The 27,867-nt window shown below is 42.1% G+C and overlaps 1 protein-coding gene across 1 annotated transcript; it reads left to right on the top strand.

Moving 5' to 3' along the window:
• The first annotated feature begins 64 nt into the window (after window positions 1-64).
• On the top strand, window positions 65-22,235 carry LOC119646640 (GATOR complex protein MIOS). The gene is made up of 15 exons (XM_038047153.1): window positions 65-325; window positions 382-564; window positions 618-758; window positions 820-930; window positions 11,008-11,197; window positions 11,258-11,475; window positions 11,528-11,658; window positions 14,495-14,712; window positions 14,773-14,875; window positions 14,942-15,028; window positions 20,924-21,103; window positions 21,163-21,440; window positions 21,501-21,693; window positions 21,783-21,988; window positions 22,085-22,235. The coding sequence occupies exons 1-15, from the start codon at window positions 205-207 to the stop codon at window positions 22,167-22,169; spliced, it is 2,445 nt and encodes an 814-aa protein (XP_037903081.1). The 5' UTR covers window positions 65-204; the 3' UTR covers window positions 22,170-22,235.
• Window positions 22,236-27,867: the final 5,632 nt, after the last annotated feature.

Genomic DNA, 27,867 nt, shown 5'->3' with positions numbered 1-27,867 from the left:
CATTAGCGTAACGTCGATTGTGAACTCCTGATGGACTCCATTACTTTGACGGCTAAGTGACATTTCAAGTACTTTCTGATAAGACTTTGTTGATAAATGTGCTTCCATGTGAAAATAATATAAATACGTCTCAGTTTAACAATTCGAGGGCGAAAGTGATATATTCATTGACAAAAGCGATAGAACCCCACATGTGACGGCGCAATGAGTGGTGGAATGATCCACGGTCTCAGCTGGTGCCCCAACGTGACTGATAACTTCGTGACATGGGGGCCAGAGGTGAACCTCTACAAAGTCCAGGAAAATTCTGACGCAGTCCGGACAAGTAGATGAATGAAACTTGCAATCCGACATTAGCATTTACCAAATTGCTTCCCGCAGATTCCTCCATTGAACTTTCACCGCACACGTACGCGTCGCTGCTTGCATCCGAAACCCGGTACCAATATGTTCGCTGCATGGCGCCCTCATATTCAAAGGAGGTCTTGGTCGCAATAGGCCTGGCAAGCGGGAAGGTGAGCTTGTGTAATTTCGACTCTATCAACGATCATAACATGGAGTTCAGTAAGTCACGCAAAATAGGTTCAAACTCTGAATAAATATGTGAACCCTTTCAGCTCCGCGGCAGCAGAGAACTTGCTTGTGCCTCGCCTGGAACGAGGTCGAACCAAATCTCCTTGCGATAGGACACGACCGTAACCGCTCGGACTATTGCATTACGATCTGGGATGTAGACCGCGGGATACCAAAAGAACCTTGTGAGCTTCTATATTTTTCGTTTCGTTGCGTTCCAGATTGCATTTTCCGTGTATTTCGCAGCTAGCCTGATTGGCTTGGGGGATACGGCCCATTCGCTGTGCTGGGACAAGATAAACAAATTGCTCGTGGCGGGAGTGAGTCAGAAGTCGATCAAATTGTACGATACCCGACGTAAGTGATTTTTTTACATTACAATGCACCTTTGCGCCAATGACCATAGGAACACATTCGCGAATTATCTTACGAAATAATGTCCCAGTTAAGCTATCATAATCACCCAACAAGCAAAGCTTGGATTACTCTGGATTGGTTGATGGCTTAAATGGCCTCTTTGTAAAATGTTTATGTAGCGTAGTTACCGCATTAACGTCGATTTAAAACCTCATAAGAAACCTTCAGCTCCAACTGGCAGCGTTAATCATCTCTGTCCGGCCCAATGAAAAGTACAAGCGTCTTTGTCTCTTCAAAACTGCGTCAATGTGTGTTACGGAGAAACCGCATTTTAGCGGCTTGGTCGCGTATGGATCAATGCTTCGTATGTATGACGATCTTACTTTCACGCCGACTCTAAGTCCCGCCTGACTACCATATCAGCTCGCTCATTTCAGGATATGTCACTGTGAAAGGCAGCCCAGATAATACCGAACAAACCGCTTAAACTGACCAAAACTACGCATTTCTCATGGGTCATTTGTGCTCCCTGAAAAGAGCAGGAGCAGCTTCCTGTATCAATATAAGACTACCATAACTGCGTTACAAGAAATGCGCTGGACAAGGATCGGTTTCCTGAAGAACGACCCTACCTAATCGAAGTATTTTTATAATAATCGTTGGCGCAACAATCCATATTGGATCAGGGCCTTGAAGTGTGTTAGAGCACTTCATTCAAGACCGTCACGGTACATTACAGGATTACAGTACCCTATAGGAGGCAATGTGGTCAGCATTGCGCTCGCCCGAGATTGTTATCCTGATTTGATTTAGGTACTCATTCACAGGTGAGTTGACGGGTATCCGACGTCAAACCACGATACAAATCCCACTGCCACCAGTGAGATTTGAACGGTGACCTTCCGTACGACAGTCTTGTGCTCTAATCACTGAGCTATCCGGAGATACATGATCTTACTTACGCAATTACCAATGACAAGAACGTTACTTTGCTTACCGGTCAATGTGGCACCGGGAGACGCTGTACTTACTTTGGCTTGCCGGTCGTGATGCAGTAGGTGAATGCTCCAAAGGCCTAATCAGGGCGATCAGACCCGAGTCTGCACGGGGACTCATCTGAAGTGGCAATTTGTTCAGCAAACCTTACCAGGGGTATACTGGTACCATGGGAACCGGTATAGCCCCTTGACTCTCATACTTCGGGTTTACTCCGTTGGTTGGTTGGCCCCCTAGTGGGAGTTTCATGGGGGTTGTGGTTATGCTCAAGCGAGAAAAGATCTTCGGGCCTCGGCGTGGTGTTGAATTTCAACACGGGTTCCGTACTCCTTAGTTCGTTAGAGATTTAGATAGGTCTTCCATCCACCAGTATGAATGCTAAGCCATGCACTTGGTTTGACTGGTACCGTTGTTGCTTCTCTCAGCGGGGCTCTGATTGTGGTCACAAAATCAATTCGTGTCCTAAGAAGACCGTGGAATTAAATCGTCCAGACATGTGCTCACTCAAGGACTTAACTGTCAGCGCGACTGAAGCAATAAAACGAATGAAATCGGGGAACGCCACAGGACCTGACGACATCGCATCTGAGCTATGGAAAGTGACGATTTGAGCCTCAACACTGTGGCTCAGCGAATTCTTCAGTGGGGTTATTGAATAAAGTAGAACCATGAACATTTTGGAATGAATTCTTGACAACCATATTCATGAAATCGTTGAAATAATCGCAAATTAAGCCGGATTTGTCAAGAACTACGGAATTACTGACGCAATACACGCTGTGTGGTTACTCATGAAGAAATATTGTTAGAAGCATCGCCCTCTTTACACGAACTCACCCGGCATGCACTACGACAACACTTAGTACTAGAAAAACTGGTGCGTTGGGTTCAATTGCTCTGCCACGATCCGAAAAGTAAAGTTCAAAGTGTGGCAGGTGTATCAAAACCGTTTCGTGCCTCTGTTGGTGTTCATCAAGGAAGCGCCCTCTCACCATTCCTATACACTACTTCATGAAGATGATGATTTCCTAGCGTCTAATAGCAAAAATGATGTAGAGCAACTTGTCAAGAAATGGAATGATCGAATCATGTAACACAGTCTCAGATTGAATCTGGATAAAACTGAATATGAAACAGGCACAATCACTGTCAACGGCAGTGACCTGCCCAGAACTAAGCGATTTAAATATCTGGGATCAATGCTATCACCCAATGGAGAACTGCGTTACGAAATTGCTTCACGCATTAACGCAACATAAATAAAGTGGCGTTCCACAGCTGGTATTCTTTGTGATCGACGTATCAACGAACGTCTCAAATCTAAAATTTACAGTATTGTCATCTGCCTTGTCGCCCTCTATGGTTCTGAGTCTTGCCGACTATGGAGACGAAGATGTTGCGTTGAACTAATGGCGTGACACGCTTTGATCACATCCGAAATGAAGATTTCCGCTATTTATAAAGAGTTGCACCGATCGTAGAAAAATTACGGGAGAGGTGTCTTCGGTGGTATGGTCACGTAATTCGCGCTAAAGAGAATTCACTTGCAAAGATTGGTTTAGACATCGAAGTCAATGGTAAGCGACTAAAAGACCGACTGAAACAACGGTGGCTTGATACGCTGAATGGGGATTTGAAAACCTCGTGAACTGGCATGAGGGGCCGACCTCGCTTGTGAATGGGACAAAGACTAATGAAAAAGAAGTGCGCCGTTGTGATGCCTCAAACCTTCCTAACCCGTAGCATTTACGGAGGATAGAAGCTTTCCCACCCTGCAACAAGAGACTTAAAGACCTGAGGGTCGTTGTTTGGGGCATTTCGGCGGAGTGAAATGCCAACCTATGGGATTATTATGTGAAAATGACTAAAACTTCTGAAGGCAACATTGGGAAACTCAACATGCTAAAAACCAACTTCAAAATATTGTTTTCAAACCACACCCAAAATGAAAATTTGCACGTGGGACATTATTTTTCTGGATTATAATTCGGCCGTTGGGGCGCCCGACGGGCGCTTAGCATCACTCCGCCATACATAAAGGAATGTCTAAGGGTTTCTTCCTTCTTTTCGCAACTTGCGACAATACGAATTGTAGGGTATGCCGAGTCTTACGGCTGTTAAGTGACGTGAGTAGACTTTGATAGTCGCCAGCAGGACGCAAACGTGTTAATTGCTTTGTGAAGAGCGATTTCTCTGCTATTGAAGAAAACATACTGAGGTTTGGAAAAGAGGGACTTTCCCATGATCGTCCTTAAGTGAATGTTCGGAACGCTGTCTATGGCTTGTAATACGATAGAGGTGAGGCTGAATGGTCGAATCTTTACAAGCCACGGCATAACTCTTTCTTGTCGTGTCTGGAACATGACTGGCATAAGCACATGCTACATGCTTTATGAATATCTTTTGTATTTTTTGAAGGTCGTTGGGTTAACGTGCATCTAGGATGGAAACTGTTACCTGTTGCAATAATTTCTGGAAGAAAAAAAGTTTCATACTTTTATACCGAAAAGCTACGGCGGCCTTACTCAATTTATAACTTGATAGAATTTTGTTTAAAATAACTGCTTTCTATTTTTGGGTCTGGGTTCCGTAAACACATTCTGCTTCAATCTGGACCACATATTTTTTAGGTTTTGTGTAAAAGAAAACCTTATTAAAATCGCTTCACTCTCTATTTGTGTGTCATACCTATTATCTCAGAAACGGTTTCTCCTATTGATACGAAATTTAGTAGAAAGATTGGGACCTGTGAATCCCCTTGCAAGCAGTGAGTTACATAGTTCCATGTTGAGTTTAAGGGTGGTCCCCATGTGCGCAAATTTTTTTTTACCGAATATAGTCATGTCGGTTATCAAATTAAAGATTTCGATTATTACTTTCCTAAGCCAGTAGTTTTAATATAATATAATAAGGACTCAAAATGTGTGCCCCACATAATCAGGAGATCGCCCCTTTCCGATCCTGTGCAGGTAAGACTGAAAACATCCATGCCCACTTAGAATTTGGGTAAGGAATTAATCAATCTCATGGGCGTTCTGTTCAACCACGGGTCTAATTTGTCGATGAGCCGCGCAGTCCATCTGCCCCTTGGCTCATTTTGCCAAGAAAGTTGCCACTCGGTAAGGGTGCGTTGACGTTCTTCCCAGGCAACCACCTATCTTAAGTTTTCGCCCTTACGGCAGTAGATAGCTTTGTGCTTCTTGGCAAGGAGGGCAACGGGGATCACTCCCGCGATCACCATCACAGCCGGTTCGGAGACTGTGCGATAAGCAGACGCCACTCGCAAAGCTTCCCACCTCTGCATTTGAGCAAGGCGTTTACGATGCACCTCCTTGTCAAGGGCATCAGCCCATACCTCCGCACCATAGAGTAGAATCGACTGCGTTGCTCCCATAAGGAGACGTCCCCTAGTTGATATAGGGCCCCCGACATTAGCCATTAGCCGACTCAAGGCCGCGACTCCAGCTGCAGCCCTACCCGCTGCTGCTTTGATTTGCTCGAAGAACCTCATCTTCGGGTCGAGCATTAAACCAAGGTATTCAACCGCTGGTTTTGACTCTATAGTCCACTCGCCGATCGCTATGGGACGCAAGGTCGGAATTCTCCTTCTGGTCAAGATGACTATTTCGGTTTTTTCCAGCGCAAGGCTGAAACCGTGAGCAGTCATCCATCCGCTTACCCGTCGCATCAATATGCCAAGCCTGCTTTGTGCCTGTTCAACCCGGCAACAAGTGCCGCAACGTCGTCTGCGTAACCGATCAGGCGCGACTCTTCGGGTATATCGAGTCTCAGCAGACTATCGTAGGAAGCGTTCCAGAGGCCCGGCCCTAGGATAGATCCCTGTGCTTCTCCCGACGTGATTTCCATCATCCTTTGGCCCTCTGGCGTCTCATAGAGCAGGGAGCGGTCTTTCAGATAATCCCTCAATATCCGCAAGAGATAGCTTGGCACGTCAAATGAGTTTTCTAGTGTGCCTAGCATATCTGTCCATCTTACGGAATTGAAGTCATTTCTGACAACAAGCGTTATGAGGAGCACTATCCGTCGAAATCAGCGGCTGCGTGCCTCGGTCCGATGAACCGCATCTACGACCTCCATAACTGCATCCATTGTGGATCTTCGTGTTCTGAACCCGAACTGCGTTAGGGATAACTCCCCGGAAGCGCGGATCGCTTCGGCGAGTCTACCCCTGATGAGTTTCTCGAGCACTTTTCCGGCCCTGTCAAGCATACACAGCGGTCGGTATACAGACGGGAGCTCCGGGTCTTCTTTACCTTTACTGATCAACGCGTCTGGCCACTTTCCAGCGACAAGGAAAAATGCCCTCCTTCAAGCACGCGTTGAACACTTCAAGCAGCAATTCTGGCCGTTGGCGGAACACCAGTTTGTAAACTTCTGCCGGAATGCCATCAGCGCCTGGCGCCTTTACCAATTGCCGATAGAAGTTTGCTATCTACGAATTAGCTTGGTGTGCAAGACACTTCGTCGGGTTGAAAACTTTTTGCGGGTCGTAGTATTTTGATGGAATTTTTGTCCATATGGAATTTTTATTTGCATTTTTTTTTGGCTTTACTCAATTGTAAAATGGATTCATAAGAAAACACTAAGTACCATAAAGTTTGAAATGAATTCTTATGCTATGAGCAATTTTATTGCGTCAAATTTGTCTTCTATGTTTGAATTTACTGCATTCTAAAACATCAGAAAATATGAACAGCACATTGAAGCCAATAATCTGAAATGCACGATACCAGAGTCGTATATAAGAGCAAAGTGTTCTTGCTACCTAACTATTGAAAAATTGCTTGAAAACACTTTCAGCTGATAACCATTTACGGAATTACTAAATTAATTAGAAGAAGAAAAAAATAATTATCAATTTCATATGCACGGCACCTATCAAATATTCAAACCACTTAACTTGCTAAGGATTAGCTTGGTGGATAGAGTGGACTTCGTGAGATCATTTTTCTCGGAGATGATTGTAGCGATTGACACCAAAATTGGTGAAAAGGTGGGAAGTGTGAACGCTCACGCATACAGTGAGTTACATAATTCTACGTTGAATTTAAGGGGGAGTCCCCATACAAGCAAAAGGGGAGTGTAGATCTTTTTTTCATCAAATATAGTCATGTGGGGTAGTACTTTCCGAACTCGTCCTTAGTTTTGACATTTGTTGGAAAAATGGGGAGTGAGGGGGCTTGAAAGTGGTCATTTCTTTAACAGACTCATTCTCAGAAACTATCCAACCGAAAAATCTGAAAAAAATCAAGAGGCTGCCACTATATCTGTTCAAATAAAGTTAAAAATAGTTTTTAGTAATTGACTGGAAAAACCCCTTAAGTTCATTTTAATACCACGACACATTTTGCATCAATATAGGCCATAATATAGAGCATGATCTTGCCAAGTTTTGTGGAAATCGCACTATTAATAACAAAGTTATAATAGGTCAAAGCTGTCGCTTCTATGCAAATTCAAGACTTTGAATGTCGATATCACTTGAAAGTGGATATTTTCACATAATATATGCATATATTACGTGCTACGTACTAATGGGACAAATGCACACTCAAATGCTCTTATAAAAGGAATACACAAAACCTTTCATACCGTCCAGCTTCCGGTTTCCCGACTTGTTTTAATTTTTTTTTATGGTTCATGGATAGTTTTGTGTGAAACAAAATGCATCAGTATGCGTTAGTAGAATATGTTTGTTTGTTAAAAATGATCTATATTTATGCTTTTAATATGTACATGTGTATATTTTGTTTGGAAATATACGAAGGACTATTTTGAATTTTTAGCTGGTATGTACGAATGGAAAAACGTGCATAGGATGTTTTTCATAAGATGAACACAAAACGTTGATTTTCCGTATAGAAGAGACACTTCTGCTCCACTGTCTTCGAGCTTCATCTTGTAGCGTATTTTATTGTGAACTTCCGCAAATGTCTTGCCTTCAGTCGGTTTAATGAACAGAGCCGACGGTCTAGACTTTCTTCGTTTCCTCGTATTTTGTCTTTGTACAAACGGATTTCTGACAGCGTAGCGTGTTGTTTCCTTTTGTCCTTCTTCGTTTTCTTTTTTTTTCTGTTCCCTACAGACTACTTGGATAATAAAGTCTTCTTCAAATGTATCTTTCTCCTTTCGCTTTTTCCCCAATTCACTTTCAGTGGGTCGTCTGCGATCCTTTTGGTGCTTGCAGTATTCTCGCCAAGAATTGTGGCTGTTCCTGATTTTTCCGCGTCGTCCGCTGCTGTTCGTATTTGCCTGTAGAAGGGAATAAAATCCATTAGTTCCCCGTCTTCCGACGGCCCGTATTCCACGCTTTTACTGATGTTCTTCTAGAGGAACGTTGCACATTACATACGCTTCACCACTTCCGCACATTTCTCGATGAAATGGGGGATCTTGGTAAGCATAACTATAATGATGGGGAGTTTGTGGATTTCTGCAGCTTACACCGCCTCGTCATTGGTAGCGCATTTTTCAAGCACAGAGCTTGCCATAAGGTCAGTTGATTTTCAAATGACCGACAACGTACAGGCAATCAGATTGACCAATTTGCGATCAGCATTAGATTTAAAAGTTGTCTTCTAGATGTGCGTAACAAGAGACGGACTGGCATCGGCCTTGGACTAAGGTCACTGGGCTTGACGGTCTCCTCGCAGAGTTATTTTTTGCTGCACCTACAGTTTCTGTAGCTCTATTACTTCCCCTCGTACAGAAACTTGAGAATCCGATAACTTTCTCAGAAAGTGGAAGAAGTGGATGATCGTTAAGATTGCAAAGAAGAGCATCTTCTTGAGTACGACTAAAATAATCCTGGAACGCATCAAGGAACAATTCGAAAGCTAATCGACAGAGAGCAGGATGGTTTTTGCTCTGAATTCTCATGCATTAACCACGTCAGCACCGTGTGGATCATTTTAATAATAATAATAATAATAATAATCGTTGGCGCAACAATCCATATTGGATCAAGGCCTTGAAGTGTGTTAGAGCACTTCATTCAAGACCGTAACGGTACACCACAGTATACTGTGGGAGGCAATGTGGTCAGCATTGCGCTCGCCCGAGATTATTACCCTGATTTGACTCAGGTACTCATTCACAGCTGAGTCGACTGGTGTCCGACATCCAATCACGATAACAAATTCCTCTGCCCCCAGCGAGATTTGAACCGCGACCTTCCGCTACGACAGCCCAGCGCTCTAACCACTTGAGCCATCCGGACATTTTGCAAATGTAAAATTTAGGTCTTTGCATCAGCTGCTCTTCGTCGTTTTCTAGAAGGCTTTCGGCAGGGTGAGGGAATTTATCTGGCGTTGTATTCGCAAAATGTCACGTGCTGCGTTAAGGTAAAATCTCAAGAATTCAAGATCGAAATTCACCAGGGTTGCATTTTGTCACCAATATTTTTTCCTGTTATGGGTCTTTCTTCATGCTGACTTGCCCGGAAGACGTGGAAGTGTTCAGTGGACTATGACATCTTGCGTCAAAAACATTGATTACACTGATGACATCTTTTCGCTCTCTCATCGGTTAATGGACCTTGGCCAAATAGCTCTGGATTTAGAAAAGGAGTCAAATAGAGTCGGGCTGAAGATAAACATCAACAAAACCATCATCGCACTAAACGTATCTGGAACATAGAAGGCGTTGATCAATTTCTACGTCTAGGAAGCATTATTTTTGCCGACAATGACATCCAAATCGATGTCACTGGACGCATTAACATGCAGTTATCTCAGCATCAAAATTAAGTTGAGACTGTTTTATGCTGGTGTTCTTTCTGTATTGCTATAAAGAAGTACCACATAAAAAGTTATCATCGCTGTTACTCAAAAGCTCCAAGCCTTCGTCAGCACTTGCCTACGTTTTGGCGTACGGGTAGGTTGGTCTGACACTATTTCGAAAAACTTCGTCGGCGCACGACCCGTTACCTATGGACGATGAGATCAAAAGGCAGAAGTGGCAATGGGTAGGCCACACATTAAGAAGGGGCGACAATTTCATTGCTAGCTACGCCATGCACTTGACGCAGGACTGCGAGCGGCTCGGGAAGGTCTGCAAGGAGTTGAAGCGCATTTCGACGAACCGTGAACGATGTCGTGTTGACATTGTTGATACGATGCTCTTGTCGACCCTAGTATTTTATAGATGTATTCGTTGTTGTAGGCAGTCCATCCTTTGGATTTCTACTCATCTCTGGATTTGGATATTCACCATTCCCGTCGTCGAGATATTTCATTTCGACACATTTCAGATTTTTGGACGTAAGGAGGGAAATTCCTGTAAATAGCGGCTTTTCCAATATTTTTTTAACGAAAAATTGGATATTATAGTTCGGAAAATGCATAATATTATTGATATTCAAAGGTATTCACAAAACTTTTTGTTGTGGTTAAAAAAAAGAAACAAAATGGAAGCGCTACAGTTCATCAAAGTTGACTGCTTGGGTTTACGCCGTGCAACGCCCAGATCCTTGTAATGAACTGTGATCAATGAATAAATTTTTTTTTACTTTAAAATATGTTATTCTGCTTTGCATAAACCTAAACATCTTTTCATAAAGAACATGTTAAAAACATTATTTATTATAACAATTTAATTGAGATTTTAGATTCATGCAAAAGCTAATGCGTTTAGGAATATCTGTATCAAATTTGAAGTCGATCGCTTCATTTGTTTTAGAATTGCACGGAAATAAACCGTTTTCAGGAAAACGCGTTTAAAGTTTTCGTTCGTGACAAGGAAAGATTATAGCGATTTTTGTTTGCTTAATCTCTCTCTACATTGTTTCAGTGAAAACAATCGTTGCACTATACTTTACAGTGGGCCCGAAACCCATACTACCATATACCGCCAGCTATTTCCAATTTCACCCAAGGGTAGCCAACGCACATTTTTTACAGATATTCCATGATTGAATCGTTTACAGGTTGTTGGTGGTCACTGGGACCGTCTTTCACCTAAAATTTGGTTTCGAACTTTAGAAGGGCATTTCAACTTTGTCACATAAAATTCCTTATCCTATCTCTATATTTAACTAGAGAATGAACTCATTCATTCCAGAAAGCAATACAAATTGTGCGTCCATACAAACAAAGTTGGTCTATGGGCTTTGTGTATCGCCCAGCGGTCGATATCTTGCTAGCTATGTCGATACCGTTGTCGGAATTTGGGATCTACGAAACATCGACAAGCCATTGACTCAAATTCAAACTCTCAAAAACATAACTAATTTGACATGGTGCCCAACAAGGTAAGAACACCGAATATCAGAGAAACATAAACATAAAGCGTTGACTACACACTTTCACAGGACTAGCGTTGTCTCGGCAATCCAACGTGACTCCCCACTTTGTCATATGATAGAAGTCCATTGCACCGATATCGATGATGGCTGTGATATATATTCAACAAAAAGACTGTTAGCACCATTTCAAACGAGAAACACTATAACGAGTAAAATCAGCACTTTACACGATTTCTCATGGCATCCAACGAATTACGAGCGGGCATTATTCTTGTCTGACACAGGTTTGTTTTGCATTTACGTTAAGAAACACAAGAATCTGCATTCATGTTTCAGGAAGGATAATTGATTACACGATACCAATAAGGAAGACCATTCAATGGGATCCAAGAAATAATCTTTCACCGGAATGTGATGACATTGCCAAGGTTATCAATCGAAGAGCACTAAACGATTATGGGTTGGAGGTAAGGAAAAGTAGATTTAAAGCTTTGATTTAGGAAGTCACAATGGACTGTTGAACTAGATTTTTTTTTGGTTTCAAAACTATCATTATGTCAACAAGATTTCAGGTTTTCAAAATCAATTCATCATCATCAACAGCGCAACAACCGGTATCCTGTCTAGGCCTGCCTTAATAAGGAACTCCAGACATCCCGGTTTTGCGCCGAGGTCCACCAATTCGATATCCCTAAAAGCTGTCTGGCGTCCTGGCCTACCCCATCACTCTATCTTAGGCAGGGTCTGCTTCGTCTTCTTTTTCTACCATAGATATTGCCCGTATAGACTTTTCGGGTGGGATCATCCAAAATCAATTCAGTAGATTATAATTGTGTAAGAGTATTGATTTTTAAGTCAAGGCAGTTTGTCTTATATTTTGAGATCTCGCAAACGCCTTTCGTATAAACTTCGTCATAGCAAAGTATCTACATATATTTCGGGTTTCGTATTCTAGTTGTTTGTTGCTTTTGTTTTATCATCTAATTGGGACGACGACTTGTAGTTATCGGCTTTGACAGTACCGAGGATGGCTAAAAGATGGCATCCTCGATACTCCTGACGTTTAGTAGTATAGGTTATCTTTATCTTTAAGCAGTAACGCGTCTGAAACACATTGCGGTTTCTCGAATAATTCGACCGGCTTAACTATTTTACACCAAACAAAGTTTAGATTTTCTTCCTAAGTGCCATGTTGCACAGGCCTAGTTTGATTTTTTACTATATGTAATTTCAGAGTTGGAGTTTCAAGCCTCTGTACCTTAAGCTTTACTCCTTTCTTATTCAAAAGTTTCCCTTTAACTGGCGGCCAAAGTAGCATTTTGTATTTGCTGCACATTATGTAATTGCTTTTACACGTTGACACTAACGTTTATTTAATTCAAAACGGCTAATTTCTCCGCTTACAATGCAATTTGAGTAAAGTTATGTGACACATCCAAAGCTAAAATATCTTGTGACCGACGAGGAAACTTACGGATAAATAGATGCTTGACCATTTTTGCTAATAGAAATGAGGTTCTGAATTCGTTTAACTTGCCACTTAGCAATTTATTGAACATGTTGCTTTGGCTCTCCGCAAATAATGCAATAATTTGACGATTTACTGCATTGTACTTTCTTAATTCCTCCATTCGGAATGTTTGCGACAATGAAAATAACTTTCATTTGCCTGCACTAAAGTCCAACGTCTCCGCCGCCGAACCACACATTCTGCACTGGCCGTTCTCGACCCGCTCTTTCATGAGCTTTTTTTAAGCTCGGGTGGCAACCACGCCATCCTTAATGGCACACATTCAGCAAAGAGCTCCCTAGCACACAGCCATCTTTTCAAAAAATGTAAATCGACAAATGGCTGCCAAACATAATTCACGTGTTTACCATACATTGCCTTCGACTTCCATTCATCGGTCCGTTCTTGATCCGACTTCACCCCACTCAGAGGATAGAAAGATTGATCCTTCAAGTTAAGTGGAGTCAGTCCACAGTCTGCCTTACAGACAGCCGCATGCAAGGGACTCGCCTGCTCTTTGCTGTAACAATAAGCGCGCAGCGAGTCGATTTGGCGATGATGTTGTGCGGCGAATTATTAAGTTATTAATATTTTTTTTATTCTATTAATGTCTCTTACTGAAGATAGATTAATGAGTATTGTAGGCGATCATTGTAATGAGCCTTGATATGCAGTTTCCTTCGTCGGTGTTAAGCCGCTTTTCCGGTTTGCTCCTCATTATTCCTAGGCTCCCCATGCGTCCAATGTATGAGCCTTATTTATATGTCGTACTGGTTCCAGGCTGTCTGGTTTTACTGGATGTCCCTCTTCAATAATCTGCATGGCGCTGCTGATCTCATCGTGTAGGCTCCTGGTCTTTCACCATATCCCGTTTCTTTGACGTGTTCTTGAAATCTCGTCGTGGTGAGCCGTTTGGTCTGTCCAACATAGACTTTGTCACAGTCGTTACAATTTATTTTATATATGCCGCTCTTTTCCTCCTTTTCAATTGGCCCTTTTCTCTGTCTAGTCTTCTTTTAACTGTGATGTCTCTACCAACCACTTTTGTGTTGAATTTTTCCATAAGAGTTGTTATTTTATGGAAATTGTTGGAGATCGGCACGCTTATCCATTTTGTCTCCTCAGTCATGTTCGGTTGGTGTTCGCTCTTCCATATTCGTTCTTGTTTCTGCCTTATTAGTTTTCCAATCGCGATTTTCCTGTATCCATTTTTGTTCGCTGTATCCAGGATGTACTTCTCTCCCTGGTCGAAACCTGCCTTGGTTAAAGGATATGTACAAAGCCTGTTCTACCTCGCAGCGGAAATGCACATGCGTGCATCTAAATAGTTCGTTTCTCCAATAAATGTTGTGTTTTAGGTAAATTTGATGCCCTAAACGTTATTCGATCGTCGGAAAAAATTTCCAAGCAAATCCGCTTGAATTTTATAGTATTTAAAGTATGGAGTTGGATCGGGTGGTTGTATGTGGGTCCAATTCGGGAATATGCGCTCTTGAGTTTATGGTGTTAATTACAGATAAATGCTTACTTGAGGAATGTGTTTATTTGGGCAGAAATAGGAATGTGTTAACTTGTACATAACCAAGCACGCCCAGACTTTTCTAGATTTATTCAAAGAATCCAAAATACGAACCACAAAGGCTACGCCTCATTTCAGTTGATACTAAAGAGAATATCGAGCGATCGATTAATTGTAGTTTTCGCTGTTAATTTTACTTTTATCGGTAGCAAACATTTGCAGAAAAATGATACTAGATCGTAGATATCAGTTAATCTTTTAAAACTAATTACAGAATGAAATTAAGAAAAACGGAGATGTTGCACAAAATCCCACCTTGAAATCAGTCTGGAATCTGTTAGCAAATATGGCGAGAGATGGACAACTAATCGGCCTAAAGAAAATTTTAGGCGTTAGTAGCGCAGCGGATGGTCCACCAATGTCAAAAAGTGAATGTGATGCTATTCAGTGGCCAGACTTTTCAAATTCTTGTTCATTTGCGACTATTTACAAGTAAGCAGGAAAAGAAATCAAAACCGCCAATTTCTAATCGATTATTTTCACCCCCAATAGAAGTGAACAGCGTGAATTTGCACAGTGCCTATGCGGGTGGACATTCGAAAATAACTTTTCGGTAATGCTGAACAAATTTATTCCAAGCTTATGCTCAAGAAAGGTACATATTCACAACTAGGACATTTGAGCGGGTTTGTTTGAACTTATTTTCGTTTTTTCTTTCCAGGAGTTTTCTAGAGCAGCAATGATATGCACGTTCTATATGAAAATAAAGGAAGCAATTGACATTTTGTCAAAGGCAGCAACGGACCAGGTAAAATTTTTTCCACGAATTATTTTATTTTTTCTATTGATCATCCTCGCGGCATTACATACGAGAGAGCTTTTATCTGTTCACTTGCGAGACAGGATCATCTATGAGCCAGATTACTGTTTAGTTTAATTGGATACCTCTCGCGCAAAAAATGTCGCATCGCCTTGGTTACGGACACATGCTGTACAAGCAAGTACCATTGATTAACCATTTTAGGGGCATTCTAAATCACGCGTCAATTCTACACACACAACAATGGATTATGTAATTCCGTGGTAGATTAGCTTCAACGTCAGCCTACTAATTCTGGTCGGGTAATCATCCGGCAGCAACAGTATCTGTCTTGCTCTGGAGAAACTTGTAGCTATTCGCAAAGCTACATATGTCGATGCAACATAACATGAAGTACAAAGTGGAGGCTGTTGCTCTCTCTCGATGATTCTTCTATAGATCATAGAGCTGTTCTATTACAGTTACCATTTTCTCTCAAAGAGGTCGACCACCTAGATAACATTTCCTTGTCCACTCACTGCGATCTCCCATCAGACGTTTCGTTTCATGAAGGAGCAGCATTCTTATGCATAGGCTGGTTAAGTGGAATATATTGTGAATAGAAATTAGCTATAGAAAGGATACCCTGAAAAGTAAACCACATATGAAGGAGGAGGAAGGGGAGTTTTTCATGCTGCAGCAACTTAGTTCCCAGCCGTCATCCCACAAAATAAGAAACTTGGCTACTGTGATATATGATACTGCTTAAGCTAATAATGGAGTGAAAACGAGATCCATACGGGATCCTTTTCGGGAGAGTTCCAAGCTTGAAAATAAGCAAAAGAAATCTTGATATTCCCTGGGTAGAAAATGTCTTCGAACCTCGAAATGAGCAAATCGGAACAGCATTTTCTTTCATCTGGACAACGCATAAAGGAATTCTATGTGTTCTGAACGGAGAGGCGGAATATTTATTAAAACACCCAGATGTTAATAAAAGCCACTAAATTATTATTTACAACGGCACAAGGAAGATGCCAAAATATCAAATGGCAAAGTCACGAGGGAAATGCAGTCATTGCAAGGTGCATGCGAAAAAAGGGAAACGAAATAGAAGAGCAATCAGTAAGCCATTCAGAGCCCAGCAAATTACCGAAAAAAGGAACCTCTTCACTGAAGAAAGCTGACCCGGCGAAACGGCTCGCTAACACATCCAAAAGTTGAAGAATGCAATACTCGATAGTCCGATCAATGAATAAATATAAGAATCACTCGAAAATAATAATTATTTCCAAGAAAGACTTGCTAAGTCAATATTCTTCGAAAAATAATAGCAAATTCAGAACTAAGAGACTTGAACGATGATGTAAGCCATATCATTCAGATTCTTTTCGCTTTACTGTAAGGAAAGTATTGGGAGAGCAAATCAGAAAGAGAGACCTAAATATTGTCCAAGCGAATTTTTTGTTCGAGGATTAAGACAGTCTTGAGTCCGCATCAACTTGATGACGTACCGGGCCACTTGGGAAGCAATTCTCTTGTGGTCCATAAAAAAATCGTTTCGCCTGAGTTTAGGTCCGAATGTATGACGGATTTCACTTGAATATAACTAGCACTCATGTTGTGTTTGCGACTATATATAAATGGAGCGATTACCACATTTCACCACTTTCGGTTACGCTGATAGACAAAAATGCCTGTCAATTTTTTTGCGAAACTTGGGTGCGGACCACAAAAGAGGAAGTAAGTTACTTTCCAAGTGGTCCGGTCTGCCATCAAGTCGATGCGAACTCTGGACTTCCTCAATCCTCAAATGAAAAAGAGATTTATTCAAAGTATGCTCTATTAGTAGCTACACATTGTCCTCAGTAAGTATCGCAAACAGGTTTTCCTGTATGTAGTGGAACATTGTCATATAGAAAAATGACCTTGTATTGTTCCCTTTGGTATTCTAGTCGTTGCTCAAGCAGTGAACAGTCGAAATCCATCAATTGTTGTTGGTAGCGGCTAGTATTAATCGCGTCATCAAGCTTTAACAGGTCATAATAGACCACACGCTTTCTGCCAAAGCAATTCGGACTTGCAATCGATGTGGATGGTGCGCTTGGATCTACCTATGATCTCTTCCGCTTGGAAAAAAAATTTCTTTTTATCCCCACAATCGATGTGCAATGGAACACTAATTTTCTTTTGTATTGTGCAAGTTACATTTCACAGGTGTGTTTGCGCCTTTCCATCTCCGCCTCGTTCAACTTATGTGATATCCATCTGCCGATCTCCTGAATCCTCCCGATCTTTCGTAGGCGCTTGGTTTTCCCCGTTCCTTTTCTGCAGCATCGAAATCACCACTTTTTTGAAATACCGTATCTTGCAATGGAGCTTGCTCACGATGAGTAATCGATACAATTCAGCAGCAATTTTCCTTAAATAAAAACGAAAAATATTACTGATCTTGAATGCTTTCCATTTGGTGTGAATTTCGACATATTGAACTCAACAATGCAACACTATGCAAACGTTTTTTCAGTTTATTATGCATGCGCGTTTGAAACTCTTTATACCAAACAAAGCTTTGGTTCGCCATCCCATCCATATGTATGGGGGATTCTCGAGAAATTTCAAATTGGTTACTAAGACCAAGCCAAAGTAGTTCATAAGCCAATTCAAATCATGCATGGCGGAAGGAGTGTTCCCCACCCAGTGGAAAAATCAGGAATTCCTCCTGCTGCGAAAATGTCGAAAAGCAACCGGTGTGTCTTGTTCATATCGCCTTAGCTGTCTTTTAGACATTATCGAAAAGATGTCAAGAAGCTTGATACACGACATGCGGCTCCCGTTTATAGAATTAGCAGGTCCGTGACAATATAGAATTTGTTGTGTTTTGTGTGGTTCTGACGTCGATGCGATATTAATAATTCATGATATGATGACGATGGAGTGCCTAGTCTTCGCGATCTGGAAAAAGCCGAAGTTGTAGTTGCGATGTGCCCCAGGACGTAGTCAAAGCCGGAGCAGGCTCTTTTCACCAACAGCAGAAACGATACTGTCTGTATCGGGGCTGGTGATCATGAAGTCATTATTATTTGAATACTAGCAATGAAGAACACGACAAATAGTCGCCGAAATATGCATATTTGCAAAGTATGTTTTCTTTTAGTAAAGTAAAAGGTGTAGATTTTGTATTCTTATTTCAATTATCATGACCTGCACAAGCTGAACATAAAGAGACACTTAAATTATGGATAAAAAAGGTAGCAAAGGCTAGTTGATCTCTGATGATGCATATTAAGGGGGGGGGGGCGGGTAAAAGTATGATAACGGGCTGATTATCGCTAAGTAGTGAAACCTATCCTGCTGCGTGGGGCTGCTCTCTGGGAGAAGGCGTAAGGAGAAAGGCCATTACCAGTCAGCGCACCCACTCCCCTCAATCTCACTTAAAATTTTTTACTCTTTTGTATTAGTAGTCTCCAGTTTCTAGCATTTTCTCGCAACCACTTGACGATGGTTTACTCGTCTGTAGGGGAGTTGGAATTCACAATGATTTCGCACATTCCTGAAGCCTGGCTAAGGAGGAGTTTGGCACCGGGAGACGACCACTACTAAAGAGCATCTTAATTCAAAATAATTATCTCCTATCGACTTTTTCATCGCCAAGCTGTCGTAATGTTTCTTGTCCATCATTACATAAGTTTTATTATTTTTTGGAATATAACAGATCCTACAAGGACTTTCGTCAGTTGATTTGCCTTTGGGCTGCCCGATACCTTCAGTCGTCTTTTACCTTCATCCGCTGTGAATCTTCCAGCATTAGCAATTTATAAATTCGTTTTTTGCATTTTTCTTATGTATTGACTGAAAATTTTGCGACTTCTGTCCATAAAATGTGTAGAAAAAAAGCTGGTATTGCAACCACTGTCCGCCGTTTTGTTTTTTTTTTCCTAAAAAGCCTTATTGAGGTAGGACCGATGGTAGGTTTCAGTGGCCGTTCCGAGAAGCCCAATTAGCGCTTTTGTGCGCCGTTTTGATGCCACAAATTCCTAAGACCGTGACTGTTGTTATGGGAGCAGGGAGACGGAGTCCAGCCGGCTCGGATCTTCAGAGCCAGCTCGTAGCATTCACGAAAGAAAGCAGCTCTCCCACCCTGCAGCTAGAAATCTCTCTGAGGTCCCCAAAAAATGGTTTACCCAGTGTCCGCAACCTGACTCTAGCCAGAGCTGGGCAATCGCAGAGAAAGGGCATGAGGATTTCCCTTCCTTCTCCGCCGCTTCGGCATTGCCAATTGTAGAGTATGCCGAGCCTAGCGGCATGGTCCCCCATGGGCCAGTGCTCCGTGCAGATCGCCGCCAGCGGAACACCTGTATTTACCGAAGCACTGCCAAGAGCAGAGCAGAGCCTGGTCAATCTGTCAGCCCGCTCATTCCCCTCTATGTTCCTATGCCCGGGAACCCAGAGGAGAGTGACCTTGAGCGTGCCGCCCAGACGGTTCAGCGCGTCTCTGCACTGGTCCACCAGCCTGGAAGATGTCGTCGCTGAATACAAGGCCTTGATGGCCGCTTGGCTGTCGGTCAGAATAGCTATGTTACACTTGGGGCTCGAATCTCGCCCAATATCGCCAGTACTTCCACCTGGTATACACTGACAAAGCCTGGGAGACTATACGACTTGGATACACTATGTGTATTCGAGAAAACCCCCGCGCCGACTCCACAGGCCATCTTTGATCCGTCCGTAAAGAATACTGTGTCATAACTTTGTAACACGCCGCCGAGCTTCCACTTCGCCCTGGTTGAAAAGTCCACAGCAAAGTTCGCAACATATTTAATGTGGAGGTCTAGGGGGAGGAGATGCAAGAGTACATTGAGAGCATCTGCCGGGCAGGACTGCAGAGCCCCAGTAGCACCTGCACACGCGGTTCTTTGAATCCTATTAGGCTTCATCCTATTGTATGTTTTCTCCTAGGGCCGATAGTTGCTTATTTACTCATCATACATCTTTCGGATTTTTTTAACTCAAATTATTCAAACCGGAGATTTTCACAACGCATATGGATTACCATTGTCTTAAAGTGAGAAACAATTCGTTAAAAAAATATACAAAAATAAGCTTGTTTTTTTTTCTAGACTGAAGAGTTGGAAGAACTCTTTAGGTGTTTACTCTTTCTTTCTGTTGTCTCTTATGATTTTAGCTTCCCGTCGATTAGGGGGTTTCTTTCTTCGCCTCGCTGCTCATGAATTTTTATACCTTTTTCCACATCTGGTATAATGTTATGTGTTGGCATATTTTTTTAAAGGGTAGTCCAATTACCTATGCAATGGACCAATTTCTTCCTTAATAAAACTGATCAGTGACTTAATAAAAACCTGATTAGGAATTTTGCTTACAATAGGCGCTTCCTATATCGTACATGATGAACTTCTGATCAATGAGTTGAGCTTCTTCAACAATATCCGTTTGCGTTTCTTTTCATATTCGTAAGTCCGTAGAATTTTGAAAAAGGTAGCGTTCGTATAGTTTTCTGTTTCAGCTAGTTGTAAATGTTTACCGTAAGTGCTATCGCCAAAACCAGATAATCATGTCGCGTAGTCATAGTTGATATGCTACCTAGGGTTATCATTTGTTATCATCTGTTAAGCGGGTGAAACTTTAGAGACTGCATTCCCTTATCTTTGCTTTCTCCTATCGTTGTGATCGATTATATTGTGTATTGGAATATAATTTTCCATTGTCTGCCATTTGTCTAAACTTACCATTGTTTGTTGCTCCGATCTTATTTTGTGTAAATCGCAGCATAAACAATCCTCGATTTTCGGTCCGGCTGTCATCGTTCGTACGAGATATATGCGTAGTCCTGAAGCTACTGATGATGGGGTGTAACTAATAGTAAATTCTCTTTTCTTGTTTTAGAATGCGGCCAGCACAACTTATCGACTAGCAGCTATAGCGTTGACCGGATTCAACGCAGATCGCAGCAAAGCTTCAGGCGAAAATCAACGACCGTCCGCCTTTGCGCAAATTAATGATCCATATTTACGTACCATTTTTGCCTTTCTATCATCCGATTCAGACAATTACGACACTGTCATTGTAAGTATCCCAAAAAATTTTCATGATTCTCTAATATTATGGTCACTTAAAACCCACAGAATGAAAAAGAGATATCTTTAGCCGATCGAATGGCGTTTGCTTGTAGATATTTAAGTGATTCAAAGTTGGCAGAACTCGTCAAGAATACAATACAAAACTGTATTGATAACGGCGACTTACATGGGCTACTGTTAACTGGAGAATCCAAGGATGGAATCAACTTACTCCAAAGTTATTTAGACTGGACAGAAGATATCCAAACAGTGTCCTTATTAGCAATAAGGTTTTTCCCTAGCGAAGTTCACACAGAACCCAGATTCAAGTATTGGATCGAAACGTAAGTCGTTGAAATTACTCCTTGATATGGACTCAATCGAGGCCTCTTCATTTTCTACAGCTATCGGGATTTATTGGACACGTGGGAGCTATGGGAGAAGCGGGCGGAATTCGACATTAAGATGGAGTCCCTCCAAGTTCCCCCCAAGATATCACGTTCTGTGTTTGTGCTTTGCAATTTCTGTGGAAAATCCGTTTCGAGTGCGCTACAAGATGATGTTAGGATGCGAAGTGCGGCAGCAAATCCTAATAAGGTAAATAGTGTTTACCAATAAAATGAGAGCAAATGTCGACGTTCGTAATGGATATTTATTGACTCTGTATGTTTACATTCACATTTCAGCTATCATCATGTCCAAACTGCCGAAAACCGCTGCCACGGTGTTCACTGTGCCTTCTACATATGGGCACAACAACTGCAACTTCTTTACACGGTACTTCAGCTCAGAATAATGTGGGATGGAAGTCTAAGGCCTTCTCGAAATGGTTTTCATGGTGTCAAACATGCAGGCATGGTGGACATACAGAACATCTTATGGAGTGGTTTAGGTAAACGTTTTGTCTTAAACAGTAACGCTTTCGACCCAACTCTACACAGTATGTATAGAAACGAAAGATCTTATTAATTTCTATTAATTTTCACAGCACAAATCCGGAATGCCCTGTAACGGCGTGCTCATGCAAATGTTTTTCATTGGATTTTCCGATACCTCCGCTTAAGCAGAATTGATTTTAGAGGAACTAATTTCTAAGTCATTTTTCCCATGTAATGAAATAAAAATATTAGCACTCCAAATTAAAGTTTTTATTTTATAAAATAAAATTTTAAATTTAAATTTAAGTACAAGTATTCATTTCGAAATGATTGAGGTCACAAGTAAAGAAAAAAAATAAAAGTTGAATATTATCACAAAGTTTCAAATGCATAAACATGTGGTAAACAATACGGGTTGATAAAACCAACAAACCTTTCAGGCGGATCTTCTCCGTCTATGACTCTACATTTTCAGCAGAAGTATCCGTAACTAAATTAACATAGCCTGAATCTTTTTTAAATAATCTCGCCAAAACCAGGTTTAAAAAAATAATCGTTCTGAACAAAAGCATTGGGGCAATACTGGGGCAGTCACCTTTTTCGACGCGTCAGAACGGGCCCTGGTCTTGTTGAGAAATGAGCAACGTTTTTTGACGCATGGAGGGCGTCAGGACATAGGTGAATTAGTCCTAACCAACCAGATGCTTGCATCCATGCTGAACTTTGGAACTCGCAAAAGCCTTTCGGAAGAAGTGCATTCATATTTGCGCTCTACAGGAAACTTGATGTCGTGGTGTCAAAAGATGCGTCATAGAACACGAAGGCGATAAAAACTATTAATAAATTTGTTCGTTGTCCTCTCTGAGGATGTTTGCTATTATACCAGCACGATTGGTCCCTTCACTGCAAAAACACCGCAAATAGGTTGAACCGACACGGAAAAAGATGCCTTCTAACAATTGGTCATTTTCATCAATAATGCAACAACCGGTATCTGGTCTTGGCCTGCCTTAGTAACGAACTCCAGACATCCCGGTTTTGTGCCGAGGTCCATCGATTCGATACTCCTAAAAGCTGTCTGGCGTCCTGCCTTACGCCATCGCATCATCAGAAGCAGGATCTGCTACCTTTTCTTTTTCTACCATAGATATTGCCCTTATAGACGTTTCGGGCAGGATCATCCTCACTCATACGGATTAGGTGACCCGCCCACCGCAACCTATTGAATCGGATTTTATCTACAACAAACGGTTGTGGTATCGCTCATAGATTTCATCCTCCACTCTCATGTAGGGGGCGAAAGATTTGTTGGAAGATTCTTTTCTCGAACGCGGCCAACAGATCGCAGTTTTTCTTGCTGAGAACCCAAGTCTCCGAGGAATATATAAAGACTCGCAAGATCATTGTCTTGTTAATTAAGAGTTTGACTCTGTTGAGTATCGGAGTAGAGAAAAAATCCTTGGGATATTTGCTTAAGGCTCTTAGACCACAAGAAAGATATCCGACCTTTGGGACGGGTAATGGGGCTAGTAAAAACCAGTAATGGAAAACACCACGGATTGATTATGAGTAGACTATTTTATTCATTTTTGTTTTCATTTATATTCAAATTATTTCTTTCTTCAAATGCTAAATCAACAAATTACAATTCTTTGCTAAAACGAATATATATCAAAAAAAATCTTATTTGTAATCCCATCTTGACCGTGATGAACTTCTGTCAGCGTTTTGCTTTCTATACTATTTGCATGCAGTTGAAATGGGTCGATTACCTGTTCGCACCTGGTTAGCACGTTTGTGGTGCAAGGTGAATGTTGCTATTCGAGTATGGTGCATTGTGCGGGTGCCGTGACCATCATAATGATTTTGCTGTTAAGCGAAAATGTTTGATGATCTGTTTCTCGAACAGACCCTATGGTCAGACGTTTCGAGCGAAACAGTTTTTGTAAGCTAAAATAGGCTCTGTTGGCTGCGAACAACCGTGCGCGGATTTCATAATCGTAGCTGTTATCGGTTGCGATTTTCGACCCTAGATAAAAGAAATTATCAACGGTCTCAAAGTTGTAGTCTCCTATCTTTATTCTTCCCGTTTGCTCAGTGCGGTTTGATGTTGTTGGTTGGTTGGTTTTCGATGCTGACATTGCCAACATATATTTTGTCTTGCTATCATTGGCGGCCTTAAAGTCGATGAAAAAATTGTGCAACTGATGTCCATACTCCAACAGTTTTTCCATCGCTTACCGCAGAGAGAAAATCTGACCTGTTGCTGATTTGCCTGGGGTGAAGCTTCTTTGGTATGGGCCGATGATGTTCTGGCCATATGGGCCTATCCGAGCTAGCAGGGTTACTGCAGGCCTACTGATTACTACGCCAGCTTCTACTACAATTTCCTCCGACGCTCCCGTAGGGGAATCTCCACAAAAAATTTGTCTCCGACCCAGGGAACTTATATCCTTATTTAAGCAAGTGGACCGTGCCACTTGCAGCTCGCCTGGCGCAAACCGGAAAATCGTGGATTCAAACTTTGCTGGTCAATTCATCACGGGTCTATGTGAGCCCTCCATGATATTAAATGTTACCGTGCCTAATGTACCGTGAGTCAAATCTATTAACCCTACTGAAAACTGAAGCTGCATGGCAGTGCCATTGCAGACTATTTGTGTTTTCTCAATCTGTTCCCTGAACAATACCTCCAATGGAAATTTTAAGTGGATTACATACATAAGTTTCATAATCTCATTATTTCACTCCTGAATTCCTTTTGTGATCTCATGCAGAAACCGTCAGATGCGAATAAGCTTAGCTTCCAGCTAATATCAAAAGTTACGCTAGTTCTGAAAATTATCAAATGACCATATTCTAATAAAAGGAATTTTACACCACGCTCTTTTACATGTATGGTGGTTTCCGCTGCTGAAGGAGGGATGTTATTTTGCCCGACGTTGTTTCCGCGCCGGTAGGCGTCTTAACCATCAGGTAAGGTTGATGGTTGGCAGTAGTACTTCAGTAAAACCCTTTTTTAAGGTTTTGTTTAAAGCAAAGGCTTATTAAAATTGGTTTTCTGCCTGCCTGTCTTTCCATCAATCTGCCACATGTACTTTTCTTAGAAACGTTTGTACCGATTAACACCGAATCTGGTGGCAGTGTGCGAACTGTGAACGCCCATGCATACAGCGAGCTACATGGCGGTGTTAAATTTTTGACTAAATATGTTCATGTTTGGTATCAAACAAAAGGTCTCGATTAATAACATACTTTTCAATGTCAGTTCCGACGTTTAATGCACAAATGGGGAGGGCGGGAGCTCGAGAGAGATCATTCTTTCACGGATGCATTCTTAGAATCTACCCAATCGAAAAATCTGGAAAAAAATCATTAAGCTAGCACTACACGGTCCCTGGGGCTCTAAAATGGTACCTGCGTTATCTGAAGGAAGACCTGAAACCAGAAGAGGCCCTTAAGAAGGTTTAAGCCACACCTAAGCCATCTTTATCGAAGCCAAGAGAGATTAAGCGAAGATTAGACCGCATGAGGGGAACGCTCCTAAGAAACCCAAACCTGAACCCAGGAGGGGAAAAAATTCGCATAGGTCTTGGGTGAAGGGAGAAATCAGGAAGCCCGCCATTAGCAATGTTAGTGCGGTCAAGGACATTCGATTGACCATACTGCCAAAAACGTTTTTCGAGCAAATACTCTCTCGTGAGGAACAGTAAACTATCGAAGACCTTATCGTCGGGCAGATGTGCAAAGGCTGGACTGCGAAACTTGTGTTCACCGGGATGCGATTTCGATCAGGTCACATACTGGACTGCACGATGGAACACACTGCAGACTGGCAAATTGCCAAGCTGGGAGGGAGCAGAACTGTCGACAAGTGCTGGGGATGATATACCAGGAGCACACATGGTGAAAGTGTTTCTTCTGAAAGCAGCAACAATAGAGGCGGAAGAGCTCATGAAGCTCCTAATGGCTCAGAATGAGGATCTCCATACGCGATTTTGGAGTGTTTTCAGAAGCAAGGAAGCCAAGGGTAGGCTCCTTATGATCGCGGTGGATGACCGATCCCTGGGGCAATCAAACGTCTGAGTTGCCATATCAATTAACCATTTGGCAACATACCTGTGAACGTGCACAGGTAAAAGTTGAGGAAAAACACCTCGGAGGAGACACCGAGGTCCCCGAAGGGATGTCGAAGGCCATAGAGATGAAAGGGACTGGATCAGTCAGGGAAGCAGTCCTGCTGCCCAGTAAAAAATAGAAGCCGGACGACCTAGACCTAGATCTTCTAGGTTACTTTTGTGTCTACCCAAATCTAACTGGAAGCCGGGGGAGCACTGGAGAGCCAGTCGTCGTATCGGGCTACTTTCCAGGAGACGATATCCTGGTCCCACTGGAGCTAGCCGCTAAACTAGAACAGTACTGTGAGAGGAGGACTTTACCACTTCTTAACGCGAGGATGAGACATTTACCGAGAATGAGGAAGACAGAGTATACCTGCTTCTCAGAACTCATTTCCCTGGGTCCTACACCACGGCGGAAGGCGACAACATTCTGCCGTCAGGCAAAATTAATAAAAAGAAAAGAAAGAAGAACTGGAAACTAGCGAAAGAGGTATGCTCGAAAGCTAGGATAAGGTGGGCAGTGGGAAATTTTAAACCACTGAAATCACCTAGAGTAGATGCCATCTTCCCAGCATTAATCCAGAGATCTAGAAATCATCTTAGAGTCTCTTCCAAGGGTGGTAAGGGGCCCCATAGTTCTGGGGTATATACAAAGGGCATGGAGGCAGGCAAAAATGGTTTTTATTCCGTTTCACTCTAAATCTTTCAAACCAATTTGACATCGTTCGTACTCAAAACGGTGGAGAAGGTTATATGTATTAGAACAAACGTTCCAAAGCGTAATCCCCTACATCAGTGTTAACACGCTGTAAGCTCACGGATGTATTACGGGAAGCCATAGAAACAAAATATATAAATAGAGATACAAGATGCCCTGATCCGGAAAGGAGTATTGTGTGCAAGTTAGAGAGTATTGAGCGAACTCCTGGACGAGCTAATAAATAATGGAATACAGGTCCAGGTGGACGACATTGTTTTAATCTGTTGTGGCAAATATAAGGATACCTTATGTGATAGAATCCAAACTGGATTAAGGGTTACTAGTGTCTGGTGCAGGAAGGTGGGACTGCATATTAATCCAGCCAAAACCACCATAGTATCATTAGGAAACATAAGCTTGATTACCTGAGAACCATAAGGTTATATGACATGGAGGTTAAACAAGAAACGGAGGTCAAATATTTGGGAATTACGATAGACCTAAAATTATTATACTTACTCAGGAAGGTAGGCAATCTTCAAGATGGACGGGAGTATCAGTGAGGCGGGTAGCCGCCTAAACCGAGGGAAGATTAAAATTCTTTCTAGGCAATACCCCGAATTATTGATACCAAGGGATAACATGACTACAGGTCGCACTTGGGTAAGAAGTCTGAAACATGTTGGAGTAACAAGGCAAATTGGTCGAGCGTGGCTATGATATACGGCTTAAACCAGCAATTGATTACTTGGTACACTAACGGATCCCTTGCAGCAGAGGGAGCGGGCTCCGGGGTCATTGGTGGAAGGAAAATGTAATTGAAGCCAATGGGCAAGCACACTAACATATTCCGGCCGGGAATATCCGCAGTAGGCCTTTAATCGCGAAAGGAACTACAGGGAGCAGAACATTGTTATTCTGATTGACAGCCAAACAGCGATCATGGCAATTAGATCCAACCAGGTGAACTCTAAACGGGTATGGGAATATCTTGGGAGACTGAATACGGTTCACTCACTCAATAAGGCCTGAATACTCTAGGTTCCAGGGCATGTTGGATTTAAGGCAACGA

This window comes from Hermetia illucens, chromosome 1, assembly GCF_905115235.1.
Source record: "Hermetia illucens chromosome 1, iHerIll2.2.curated.20191125, whole genome shotgun sequence".
Lineage (NCBI taxonomy): Eukaryota > Metazoa > Arthropoda > Insecta > Diptera > Stratiomyidae > Hermetia > Hermetia illucens.
The sequence above is the reverse complement of the archived record's forward strand: the minus strand, read 5'-3'. Positions and strand labels throughout refer to the sequence as shown.